The following is a 12,022-nucleotide window of genomic DNA, read 5'->3' on the forward strand; positions in this document are numbered from 1 at the left end:
ATCAAAAAAAAAAAAAAAATTAATATATGTGCCTATTGCAAGCTCACCGGTAGAGGGATTTTTTTTTAATTTTTTTTTTGTACTATAAAAGAATCAATGCTTTACAGAATTATTATTGTCAAAATTTATATTTATAATTTATTTTATTTTATTATCCATTTTGATCAATTAGCTATCCTATAAGATATCACTAGTCATTAACCTTCTATTTTTTTTTTGACAAAAATCCATTTTCAAACACGTTTAAAAGTACCAACAAAGATATCGAGGTCACACTACTATACATAACAACTAGTCTTTTTTTTTTTCTTTTTTCTTTTTTCTTTTTTCTCTCCCTCATCATTTATCCCTGCTTTAACCTCTCCATCAACAGATGGATCAGGGTCAATCGGCTGTGAACATCCTCTAATCCAAGCATGCATGTCATTTGACAAGTTCTTCAAAGTGAATGAAATATCAAACCACCATTTTTACTCTATAGTAATAGACTCCCACTAGCAGAATATTTCATTTAGCATCCTTTTCAAAATAGCAAACTTTGCTGAGGCAATACCATTTTTTCATGTACATTTTACGTATTAAATATCCCATCTTAGCAAAACCATCATAAATCGTTACTTCCAAAGAGGGTTTCCCTTTAATATCCTTTTCTGCTCCGGCTACCTGGACTACCTACACTCCTAGAACCAAGAGATTCACCTGAACTGTGCAAGTTTCTCTGACCAAGAGAGGAACTTCCTCGATGTACATGAGATGCAACTTGACGGGGAGATCCTAAACTTGCTTCACTCCCTCTACACGCCTCAGCCTCCAGACTTTTAGCTTCATCACTCAAAACTGCTAGCTGTTTTATCAAAAGCACAAGTGCAAAACATAGTTAAAAAGGATTTAAAATTTGTTGAATTGTGGACAAAGAGATCTCAAATTGGCTTTATCATCAAATAACTTATGAGGAAGCTTAAGAAGCAACTACATCTTAAGCTACAAAGAACATAATAGGCAAGTTATATCCCAATCCAAATTAGGGCATTATGTAAAAAAAACAAAAAAAGGCCGACCCAATTCAAGACCCACTCCGTGAGTGTCTGGGGAAGGAAAATTTGAGTCAAGCCTCACCCCTGCTTTGCAGGGGGGCCGAGTCGAACCCCTGACCTGGAACACCACTGTAAGCAAGCTTACCGCTGAGCCAGGCTGGCCCTTCAGGGGCATTATGTAAAAAAAAAAAAAAAACCACATAGGACAAGGAAAAGAGGATTTGAAAATATATATCCAAATTCCCTGAACTTGTGGAAACTGGAAATATGGTCGGTCAAAGAAGTCTATCATGATGCAACTAAAAAAGTTGAAATATACCCGGATTTCATTCTCTCTCAGTCGATCTTGAAGTGCATTTATTGCGGGACTTAAACTGTAAAGTCAGGAAGTAGTAATTGTTAATTAGAAAAGAAGAAACAAAAAAAAAAAAAGAGGAATAAAACAAAAAATGGACACTTAATCTGACCAATATTCAATCAACTTGCACAAGGAAGCCTGATAAGTTGAAGTGTGATGTATGAAAGTGAGTGGATGAACTTTCCCATCCCTACAAACAGATGGCATAGGTAATTAGAGACGATACAATAAGGATATGTTATTAAAGTGAATAAAACAAGGTTCCATAAAAATTTCATATAAGTATTAAGATTAAGGATGTAATCTATCAAAATATTACCTCATATTTTGTAAGATGGCCTGGTTATACGCAGTCCGCTCCTCTTCAAATATTACATGTTGCAGATCCGTGTATGACAATAGTGGTGAATCAAGGTTGATAAGAGACACGGCTGGCAAAACATAAAGGGGAATTTCTTTTCTTACATACTCTGCACCACTGCCACCAAATAAAAGCCATTATTATAAAACCCAAGATTAAGAAACTACATTGTCAACCTCATACAAGATGAAACATGGTTTGACCTGACCAATCAAAATACAAAGAAGCCAAACAACAAATGTACCAAAAAGTTGCTCTATTGTTATAACTTCCATTTATCATTCAAAGTTTAACAAACAAACATATTGAGAAGCATCCACAGAATGCTTATCTCCATCTCCTGCATGATTATAATTCTTAGTAGAAAATCTATAATGTACCAAGTTGTTAAAGGCTTGTCATACATACTTGGTGCAAACTGCAAATGTGCACAGGAAAGGTCAAATAACCAATGGCAGCAAAATCATCACTGAGGAGCATTAGAGGTTATTTTTCTAAGACAGGCTGGAAAGTTCAAACAGAAGCCAATATTGTTCACACAAAAAAAGGGATATTAGGGTCTTCCCTTATTCTTCCTCATATATTTCTCCGTTGACAAGTACCTTGCTGCTATACAGACCTTTAACACCTAGTCACCTGAGATTTGGGGCTTTAGATATGAAACAGCAGCCACCATGTTCCCTTATGTTGCAAGGGGACATGAGGGCATCCGAATCCCAAAAATAGGCCTAAACTATCTGATCAATAAACAACAGAAATATTAGCGGTCAATTACACACTCATCTATACCTCATGTCCAAATTTGAACGATGCATAGCCTCCTGCATACTTTCTGACATATCCATGGGATCAACATCAACTATGTTCATGCCTGAATTGCTGAGATGGTAGTTTCCTCCACCTTTTTCTCTCCCTGGAGAGTTCGCATCAGCATTAGCGAAGAAATTTCCCAAGTCAGAAGATCTCCCCCCACCCTAGCCAAAATATATAATTACATAAATTAAAAAGAAAAAGAAAAACACAAAATGAAGCATTTTTATCCTGTAAGAAAAAATACAAGCATAATTTTACTGATAGGACAACCTCAAGGGACTTGTCCTCAATAAACATTCATAAAATACACTGTTCAACATGATAGACATGTGTCTATTCACTGATTTAGATATGGAGAAAATCAACACATCAAATAAAGCATTGGACACTAAAAAAATACATGCAATCTTATATTAATATTTTAACATAAATAACTTAACATTAAAAAACTGTCTCCAGAAAAGCAAGAGGTTTGTTTAAAAGTCAAGACAGAAAAGCATAAAACAAACAGAAATGTACTTTAACAAAGAAAAATCCAGGTTCTACAGCTTCTATAAGCTGCACCAAGTTTTGTAATTCTGCATTCAAGCATATTCTACATTTTAAAAACTATTGCCTATTGTTTGGCAAAACCACATAACAAAACATACAAGATGTTAAATCTATTTGACATATGATAACCTATACCATACTAGCACCAGCAAGCCTCGAATCACCAGTTTCCTTCCCTGGAGTCTCTGCCGTAAAGTAACCAGAACTTACTGATACATTCTCTGAGGAACTTGGTGAGGAATCTATATCAATAACGGAGCTTCTATTTACAGGAGACAGAGGTATAGGTCTTGACATATGATTCTGCTTCCCGTCAGATGACTGGAAAGCGATTACTTGAATTCTTCCTACCTGAATACAGTCCAAAGCTATTTCACGTTAAATTTAACGAGACCATAGAATATAAGATGTTTCATAATGATCATGCATTCAAGACAAACCTTGTTTACATCTTCACTGTAACAGGAAAAAATCAACCCAATAAACCCAGAATCAAGAAGTTGATACATTGCCTGAGTCCGCACATCTACAAAATAGTAAATATGCTTGTTATCAACTGTTGCTTTGAATTAAAACAAAAATGGAAGAAGAAAAATAAAAACACTGACATTAAGAGAAGAAAGACGTAACATGAGTCCCTTAAAAGCAAAGGAAAAAACAAAAAGACCAGTAAAAAATCATAGGTTGGGAAATGAAAAAAAGAAGAAAGATGAAATCATTTGGAAAAATTCTTCTCTGTACCCCTCCTACTCCAATTCTATAACATGCTGATATAGACCAACCACTAATTAATAGAGCTAAAAGGAACTAACGCAGGAATTTAGATCTGAATATTCAACCTTCATATATTTAATAGCAAAAGATTACAAACAGAGACACCTTAACAGAAATACTTGCAGGGAATAAGAAATTACATTGACTCTAAAGGAAATCAACAATGCAGAAAACGTAAGATAGTGTGGAACACATATGAGAGGTTCCACTCTCTCCCAATCCCAAAAAGGGCCCAAGCAATTCCCAAAGGTTCCAGATGATCCTCCCCTTTGCTGCTCACCCCTTCTTAACCACTAACATAACTGACTTGCCTCCCTCTCACCTCCATTCTGTTGGAGGGCACTCTTGTCCATAATATCGTTTGAACCATCAGCTAGGCCAACTCCTATATCAACTGAGCCAACTCCTGTATCCGAGGCCCAATTCCTTCTGTTCTTGTCCCTACGGTATACCATCTTGATTGGGTTACTCCCCTCCAATAAAAGCACCTTGTCCTCAAGGTAAAAATTAGGGAATTGATCTTTAATGACAGAAATTCTTCCCACGTATTTTCAAAATCCGGTAGGTTGCACCATTTGATCAAGACCTCCAATTTGCCAACCTTTGGCTGACGCCACTGCACTACTACCTCAGGTTGTACTTGTAGTTCCCAACCTTCTGACAAACTGGGAGGTAAAGGCTAAGCAATGGGCACAGAGGGCGTGGCTGGTTTGAGCAGCGACACGTGAAACACCGGGTGCACCCTACAGGTGTCTGGCAGCTGTAACTGATACGCAGCTTCACCAATTCATTCCAGCACAGGGTAAGGTCCATAGTATCGTGGGCTTAGCTTTTCATTCACCCTTCGAGCAATAGTCTTAAGCCTATAAGGCTGCAATTTGAGATAAACAAAGTCTCCCACATTAAAAAAACAGATCCTGCGCTTCTGATTGGCATGCTTTACCATACGGTTCTAGGCTAGCACTAGATTGTGTTGCAGTTCTTGCAAAATAGAATCACGTTCAACCAAAGCTTGTGACACAGCTTCAATGGCTGAAAAAGAGTTGCTACCCTTAAGAAGAGTGGGAGGGTCTACCCCGTAGAGAACCTTAAATGGTGTCATGCCTGTGGAGTCCTTGTAGGTGGTATTATACCAAAACTCAGCCCAATGGACCCATTTGGGCCATTGCTTCAGCTTAGGCCCACAAAAACAGCGAAGGAAGACCTTCAAACATCTATTCACCACTTCCATTTGGCCGTTTGTTTGTGGATGATATGCAGTGCTGTAGTGAAGTTTGGTACCTGCACACCTGAACATCTCAGTCCAAAAAGAGCTCATAAACAGTCTATCTCTGTCAGACACAATGGTTAAAGGAAAACCGTGTAATCTGACCACCTCTTTGATGAACAACTCAGCCACTCCCTTGGTTGTATAGGGATGGGAAATAGGGAAGAAATGAGCGTACTTGGACAAACGGTCGACCAGTACAAATATTGTATTGAAGCCCATGGCTTCGGGTAAACTGCCAATAAAATCCATGGAAACATCCGCCCACACCTTGGTGGGAATTGGCAGTGGCAGCAGCAAACCCGCGGGGGTTAAATTTTGAATTTTATTCTGTTGACAAACAGCCACATAATCCTTAATACTCTTCTTCATTCCCTCCCAATAGACTAAACCTGCCAACCTCTTATAAGTACGAAAAAACCCAGAATGTCCACCAATACCTGAGTCATGAAATTCCCACAAAAGTAAAGAGATCAAATTGGAGTTTTTGGGCAATACCAACCGATCTTTAAATAGTAACTTGCCATCCCTCAATCTGTAGCTGTCATGGGCAGCAGGGTTCACAATCAAGTCCTGCACAATTTTTCTCAACTTGTCATCTTGCTGCACCTCTGTCTCCAATTGTTCCAAGTCAGGTAGTTGCAGCCTGGACAGACTTGAAAAGGTCATTTGTCGCGACAAAGCATTAGCCACCAAATTCTCCTTCCCTGGTTGATATTGAATGTCGAAATCAAACCCAATTAATTTGGATAGCCACCTTTGCTGCTCCTCTCCAAGTACCTTTTGTTCCAACAGATGTTTTAAACTTTTCTGATCAGTTTTCACAATGAAATGCCTCCCCATTAAATAATGCTTCCACTTTTGAATTGCGAATACTATAGCCATCAGTTCCTTCTCGTAGACTGATTTGTTTTGGGCTCTCGGGGAAAATCCTTGGCAAATATATGCCAAAGGCCTATTTTCTTGCATAAGCACAGCCCCAATTCCTTTGCTGGAAGCATCAATCACCACCATGAAGGTTTTGTTAAAATTTGTCATAGCCAAACCGGAACAGTGCTCATACAGCATTTCAATTTTTTAAACGACACATCCGCTTCTGCATCCTATTTAAAAGCATCTTTTTTCAGCAAGTTGGTGAGAGGCTTAGCTATTTTCCCATAGTCTTTAACAAAACACTTGTAATACCCCGTTAAGCCCAGAAAACCCCTCAGTCCCTTAATGTTTCTGGGAATAGGCCACTCTTCCATAGCTTGCAGCTTACTCGGATCAGCACTAATGCCCTCAGCCGAGATTATATGGCCCAGATACTCCACATAGTCACTTCCGAAACTACATTTTTTTTTTGTTCACTACCAGCTGATGTTGTCGTAGCACTTCAAACACCATTCGCAGATGACCTTCATGTTCAGCCCTGCCCTTACTGTAGATTAATATATCATCCAGGAAAACCAATGCGAACTTTCTCAAGAAAGGCCTTAAAATCTCGTTCAATAGAGCTTGGAAGGTCGAGGGTGCATTGGTTAAACCGAAAGGCATTACCAAATATTCGTAGTGCCCTTCGTGAGTCCTAAATGCGGTTTTTGGTATATCCTCTTCCCTCATCATGATCTGATGGTTACCAGATTTTAAATCCAATTTGGAAAAAATCTTCGACCCTCCTAATTCGTCTAACAGCTCCTCCACCACAGGTATAAGGAACTTGTCCGGAATGGTGAGCTTATTCAAAGCTCTATAATCCACACATGCTCACCAGCTTCCATCTTTTTTTTAAACCAAGATCACAGGACTAGAATAAGGACTAGTGTTGTGTCTTATCCACCCATTTCCCAATAACTCAGACACTACATTTTCAATCTCTGTTTTTTGATAGTGAGGGTACCTGTATGGGCATAAATTGGGTACCTGATTGCCTAGCATGAGGTTAATAGCATGATCACAAGTCCGCCTTAGGGGTAGAGTTCGTGCTTCTTGAAATAAATCTTGATATTCCAGCAATGAAGACTCCAATTCTTCCCGGTTGTTGTTCCCCCTTGCTTCAGAGTTCATTTTTGCACTCAGAACATACCCCTGACCTTGGTCGTACAGAGCCTTCAAGATGGACTTGAACGACACCTCAGCTCGAGACAGGACAGGATCTCCCTTAATGACCACCTCCGTGCCCCCTTGCTCAAAACGGAGAGTCATTTCCTTGAAGTTTACCTTAATGCCCCCAATTTGGGTCAGCCATTCTAGGCCCAACACAACATCAGCCCCTCCCAGCTCAAACAAATAAAGATCTCCCCTAACCTGAGCACCTTGCAGCTTGATCTCTACATCCCTGCACACTCCTTGACATTTGACCTTGTGTCCATCCCCTACCTCCACGTGATACACCGAAGTCTCAGTTACTGCTAAACTGAGCCGTTCCACTATCGCGGCCCTCACGAAATTACTGGAAGCTCAACAATCCACCATTACCTCCACCCTTCGACCGAAAATTTCTCCCCAAGCCTTCAAAGTTTGGTTTGAAGTGAGCCCTAGCAAGCTGTTCATTGAGAGTTGCAGCTCCTCTGTTTCAGGCATTTTTTGTTTCACAGGCAGCCCCTCATCTTCTTCTTTTCCATCTCCTTCTCCCCCGTCGTCTTCATCCACCAACAACAGGTGAAGTTGTCGGATATGGCATCGGTGATTAGGATTCCAACGCTCATTGCACTTAAAACACAAACCTCTGTCTTGATGTTCACGTAACTCTGCTTGTGACAGTCTTCGTCCCTGGCCGGCGACGTTCTCTGTCATAGGAGTCCAAGTGGTTGAAACGGTTGTGTGCGCCGCAGAACCCTCTTTTGCGTTTTCGTTGGATGCGTTTTTTGAGAAAGCTAAACCAGTGTTAGGGTTACTGGTACCCATACTAGGGCTTCGATTTGGGCTGTGTATATTCCTTTGGCCCACCTGTGCATTTCCCCAACTCTTTGATTCAATTGGGCCTGAACCCGAACGTCGGCCCAAATTTCGATTTGGACCCTGACCCCAACTCCTAGCCTTCGATCCCCAACCCTCTTCTCTCCAAGCCATATTCCTCTTTTCAATTTTCAGGGAGAACTTCATCGTCTCCGCTAAGCTCAAATTGGGAAACATCATAAGCTCTTCTCTAATTCTATTTCGCACCCTATTTAGCCATGCACCTTTCAACAGATCTTCATCTTCAAACTGTAATGCTCCTACCATTTTCTCGAAATTCGCACAAAATTCTTCCACACTTCCATTCTGCTTGAGGGTGTACAGAGCTCGGTAGGGGTTATCCAACGCCTCTAGTTGGAAACGACTTAGTACCTCTCGCCGGAACACACCCCAGGTGGCATTTAGGTTGCTCACCTCCCACCAATGGCACCAATGGAGCGCCTCCCCTTCTAAACACACCATCACTGCTGATAGCTTCTCTGCCACGCCGTTCACCACAAAATATCTCTCCACCTTGCACAACCAACCAAAAGCATCTTCGCTTGCAAAAACCGGAATCTCCAAGTGTTTGTTCATCGAACAATTTGGGTTCCTCCTTCCACGATTCCTATCCTCGTGTGAATCTGGTTCATAGTCTTCCAGGTTGTTCTCTCATCTCAGGAATGACTCCGTCTTCTTCCAGCCATCTCGTCCAACCTCCTAAGGATTTCAGTCATTCCTCTTTCGTTAGCCTCCAACCTATGGAGCACTTCTTCGTGTCGAGCTCGAAACTCACTGTATCTAGTGTTACCCCTGCGCAGCCCTTCTTCTAAAGTGTCTATGCGATTCTCCATACTTCTCGTAGTTACCATTCCACAAAGTTCCCAGATCGGAGCTCTGATACCAATTGATACAGACCAACCACTAATTAACAGAGCTAAAAGGAACTAACGTAGGAAAAATGATGTTTCGCTGAAAGAAAAAAATAGGGAACTCTCTGGTTGAAGTTGATTAAATGTATTACTACAACGGGTTAAACAAAAACAACAAGTAAAGAGAAAAAGATTTAAAAAAAAAAAAAGGTTACCCAAAACTTACCAACATGCGAAGGCAGAACTGTAATATGAGGATGTGAATGGTACCAACCAATTACCCTTGTAGTTCTTCCAGTCGATGTGGTCATTCTGTGCTATAAAGTTAATGGCACAACAAACCAACCATTTCCAAATCCAACAAGCAACCAAAGAACAAGTGACCTATAATCCTAAAATAACGAACAACAACGAGTGCCAGGACGAAATAAATAGTGTAAAACTTATTCTTAAGTGAACTTGAATGAATGTTAAATCTGATAAGCACATAACTAACAACAAGAATAAGGATATCTCAGCCAGAGCTGATGCAGCAGCCAACTGTTCAGGGTTAGTTTCGACTCGATCCTTTCGCCGATCAGACCTTGTCTGCGGAGAAGCTCCCCATATCAATGCAGTCACACTCCCATTCTTTGCATGCTGGATCCACAATCAAATAATATCTAAGTAGATTAAACACTCTGACAATCAGAAAAATATATTACATAGAAATAGAGAACAAGTTAACCATATTACAGTAAATAAATCTACTACACGTATAAACAACAAAAGATTGTGAACAGATATATAGTCATAGACAAATATTACTTATATGTACCTAGAACACATTTTCCCCCATTTTTAACTAGGAAAAATGCTGAGACAATATGTGGTTAAGTTAATGTAATGATGTAATTGGGTCCCTTTGGGAATTGATACATTCTAAAGTAAAGGAAAGTAACAATAATCTGTTCTATAATATTGCAAAAAAATAAGAAACAGTGTTTTGTATAAGTAAGAGGTAAGTGGTGAAACATTGAATGATTCGGAACCTGGATATCGCCGAGGAGAAGACCCATAATCTCTTCGGTCTCAGTGGACAATGCATGAGTCACGCAGGTTAACCAAACATCCTCCGACATTTTCACACCCGTCAGAGACATTTTCACCAAAAATTGAAAAATCTGATTCTACAAAACCCTCAAACCCCAATAATCCTCAAACCCTTCTCCTTCCCAAGATGGATCTCTCTCTCTCTCGCGTTCTCCTCTTCTTTTCTTTTTCCTTTTTTTTATTTAATCTTTTCGTTTTTCTCTTTCATTCGTTGGGAACGCCTCAACCTCAACCCAAGAAGAAGAAGAAAAAAATGACTATTCCTCCTAACTTAATTATTACATGTCTTAATTAATATTCCTCCCACTGCTCACTCAGTTATGTCAATTATTTCGAAAATAATAATAATAATTTATAAATCTGATATCTGAAAGGGGTAGGATATTGTAATAACTGATTAGTGTTACTAGTAATGTTACTATCAATCAATTTCACCGTTAGATGGATTATATTGATCCAACGGTTATATTTATTTCCATTTTTATATCGTTATGATTCTCAGATTTCCCATATTTAATGTGAAAACATTAAATATTAGAAATCATAATTATAGAAAGGTAAAAATAATTATGAAGTATTAAATATGAGAAATCATAATCATATAAAGATAAAAATAAATATAACCGTTAGATCAACATAATTAATCTAACGGCGAAATTGATTGGTAATAATATTGGTAGTAACATAATTGTTACAATATCTTTCTCTATCTTAAATCATAAATATGTTTTTTTCTTCCTAGATTTGAATTTGAATTTAGGTGTTTTTTCATTTGAATACGATATTTTTCCTAATCCCATTATTAATTCTTGTTTAAATTGATTCTTAAGGTTGATAGTTTACATTAACTTTATAGCAAAAAGATTCTCCACTTTCGTTAAATTTGTATTTTAAAAACGAATAATTAATACTGTAAATCATAGTTTGTCAGTAGATACTCAATTTTAATACATATGTTAATTGTAATTACATTTAAAGATCACTTTTTACTATTTCACTTTCAACTCAATATTATTAATGAACAATATATTTCAAATTTATAACATAACAAATTTAAAAATGCCATTCATCACGGGTAAAAGTACTATTAATTATTAAAAAATAACGTAAATATTTTTTTTAAAAGTGCATGAATAAATCCAGTTAATAAGATCAAATTAGGCCAAATGCCAATAAAACACCTTCATAATTGAAATAAAACGAGTCTTGTAATAAAATAAAAAATTCGTAACAAGAAAAATAAGTCATCCTCAACGCAAAAGACCATGGATAGAGAGAGAATGGCGCAACATCCACCAAAATGTCATTTTTTTGCAAAATTTTTATCAAAATGGCACGTGAACAGTACCTTTTATTAAATTGTCACGTGATGTAATTTGCTATCAAAATATCACTTTTTGGCAAAAATTGTATCCAAATGCCACGCGAATAGTACTTTTTTCGTTCGCCAATAATTTTGTGATACGTGACACACTTTCGCAGGAAAAAATTGACTAGATTAAATTTGCTACCTCTAGTGGCGAATTTGGTATGCAATATGGTAACGTGTCACGAAATAATTGTCACGAAATTCGCTACCAGAGGTAGCGAATTATGACACATACTAGTCTAGTAAAAAATATTATTCGCGTGGCATTTGGGTAAAAAATTTACCAAAAAATGACATTTTAGTCACTGTTCGGAAAATGGCGCTTTCCTTCTCAATCTCCAAGCACTGTTTTTTGGAGGACTCTTCAAATATTGTTTTTTGAAATTAACCCAACCTTAATTACCTTTTTGAAACGAGTTGACTCCTCCTCAATATCCACACAAACTTTGATTCTTTGAGCCGGTTATGAGACTAATCTGAAATGTGAAGTGAGTCAGGAATAAAGATACTTAAGCCCCTCTCAAAAATGGCATGTGAGAATTAAACCGATGTCATTTTTTTTTTCACTTACTCAATTTTTTTACTATTGAGTTATTACAATTTCGTAAGATTCT

General features: G+C 38.2%; 1 protein-coding gene across 2 annotated transcripts; it reads right to left on the reverse strand.

The window, feature by feature from the left end:
* Positions 1-409: 409 nt before the first annotated feature.
* LOC133299341 (uncharacterized) lies at positions 410-10,293 on the reverse strand. Of its 2 annotated transcripts, none has more exons than XM_061498800.1 (10): positions 9,979-10,293; positions 9,460-9,586; positions 9,174-9,260; positions 3,559-3,644; positions 3,329-3,469; positions 2,543-2,727; positions 1,712-1,870; positions 1,502-1,582; positions 1,354-1,408; positions 410-844 (listed from the first exon to the last, which is right to left on the reverse strand). In XM_061498800.1, exons 1-10 carry the CDS (start codon positions 10,087-10,089, stop codon positions 638-640), a joined length of 1,239 nt encoding a protein of 412 aa, XP_061354784.1. In that variant the 5' UTR covers positions 10,090-10,293; the 3' UTR covers positions 410-637. The 2 variants fall into 2 exon arrangements, with proteins under 2 accessions (XP_061354784.1, XP_061354783.1); XM_061498799.1 differs by having other exon boundaries at positions 412-844; positions 3,254-3,469.
* Positions 10,294-12,022: the final 1,729 nt, after the last annotated feature.

Source organism: Gastrolobium bilobum, unplaced genomic scaffold (genome assembly GCF_033153095.1).
Source record: "Gastrolobium bilobum isolate Gb01-03AN ecotype WA unplaced genomic scaffold, APGP_CSIRO_Gbil_v1 utg5007, whole genome shotgun sequence".
Classification (NCBI taxonomy): domain Eukaryota; kingdom Viridiplantae; phylum Streptophyta; class Magnoliopsida; order Fabales; family Fabaceae; genus Gastrolobium; species Gastrolobium bilobum.

What these genes read in the sequence shown, in the direction of transcription:
- LOC133299341 (XM_061498799.1), bottom strand. Translation starts at nt 10,089, where the DNA reads ATGTCTCTGACGGGTGTGAAAATGTCGGAGGATGTTTGGTTAACCTGC. An exon ending in TTCTCCTCGGCGATATCCAG is followed by an intron (nt 9,587 to 9,978) that starts GTTCCGAATCAT and finishes TTGTGGATCCAG; the next exon opens with CATGCAAAGAATGGGAGTGT. An exon ending in ACAGTGAAGATGTAAACAAG is followed by an intron (nt 3,470 to 3,558) that starts GTTTGTCTTGAA and finishes GACTGTATTCAG; the next exon opens with GTAGGAAGAATTCAAGTAAT.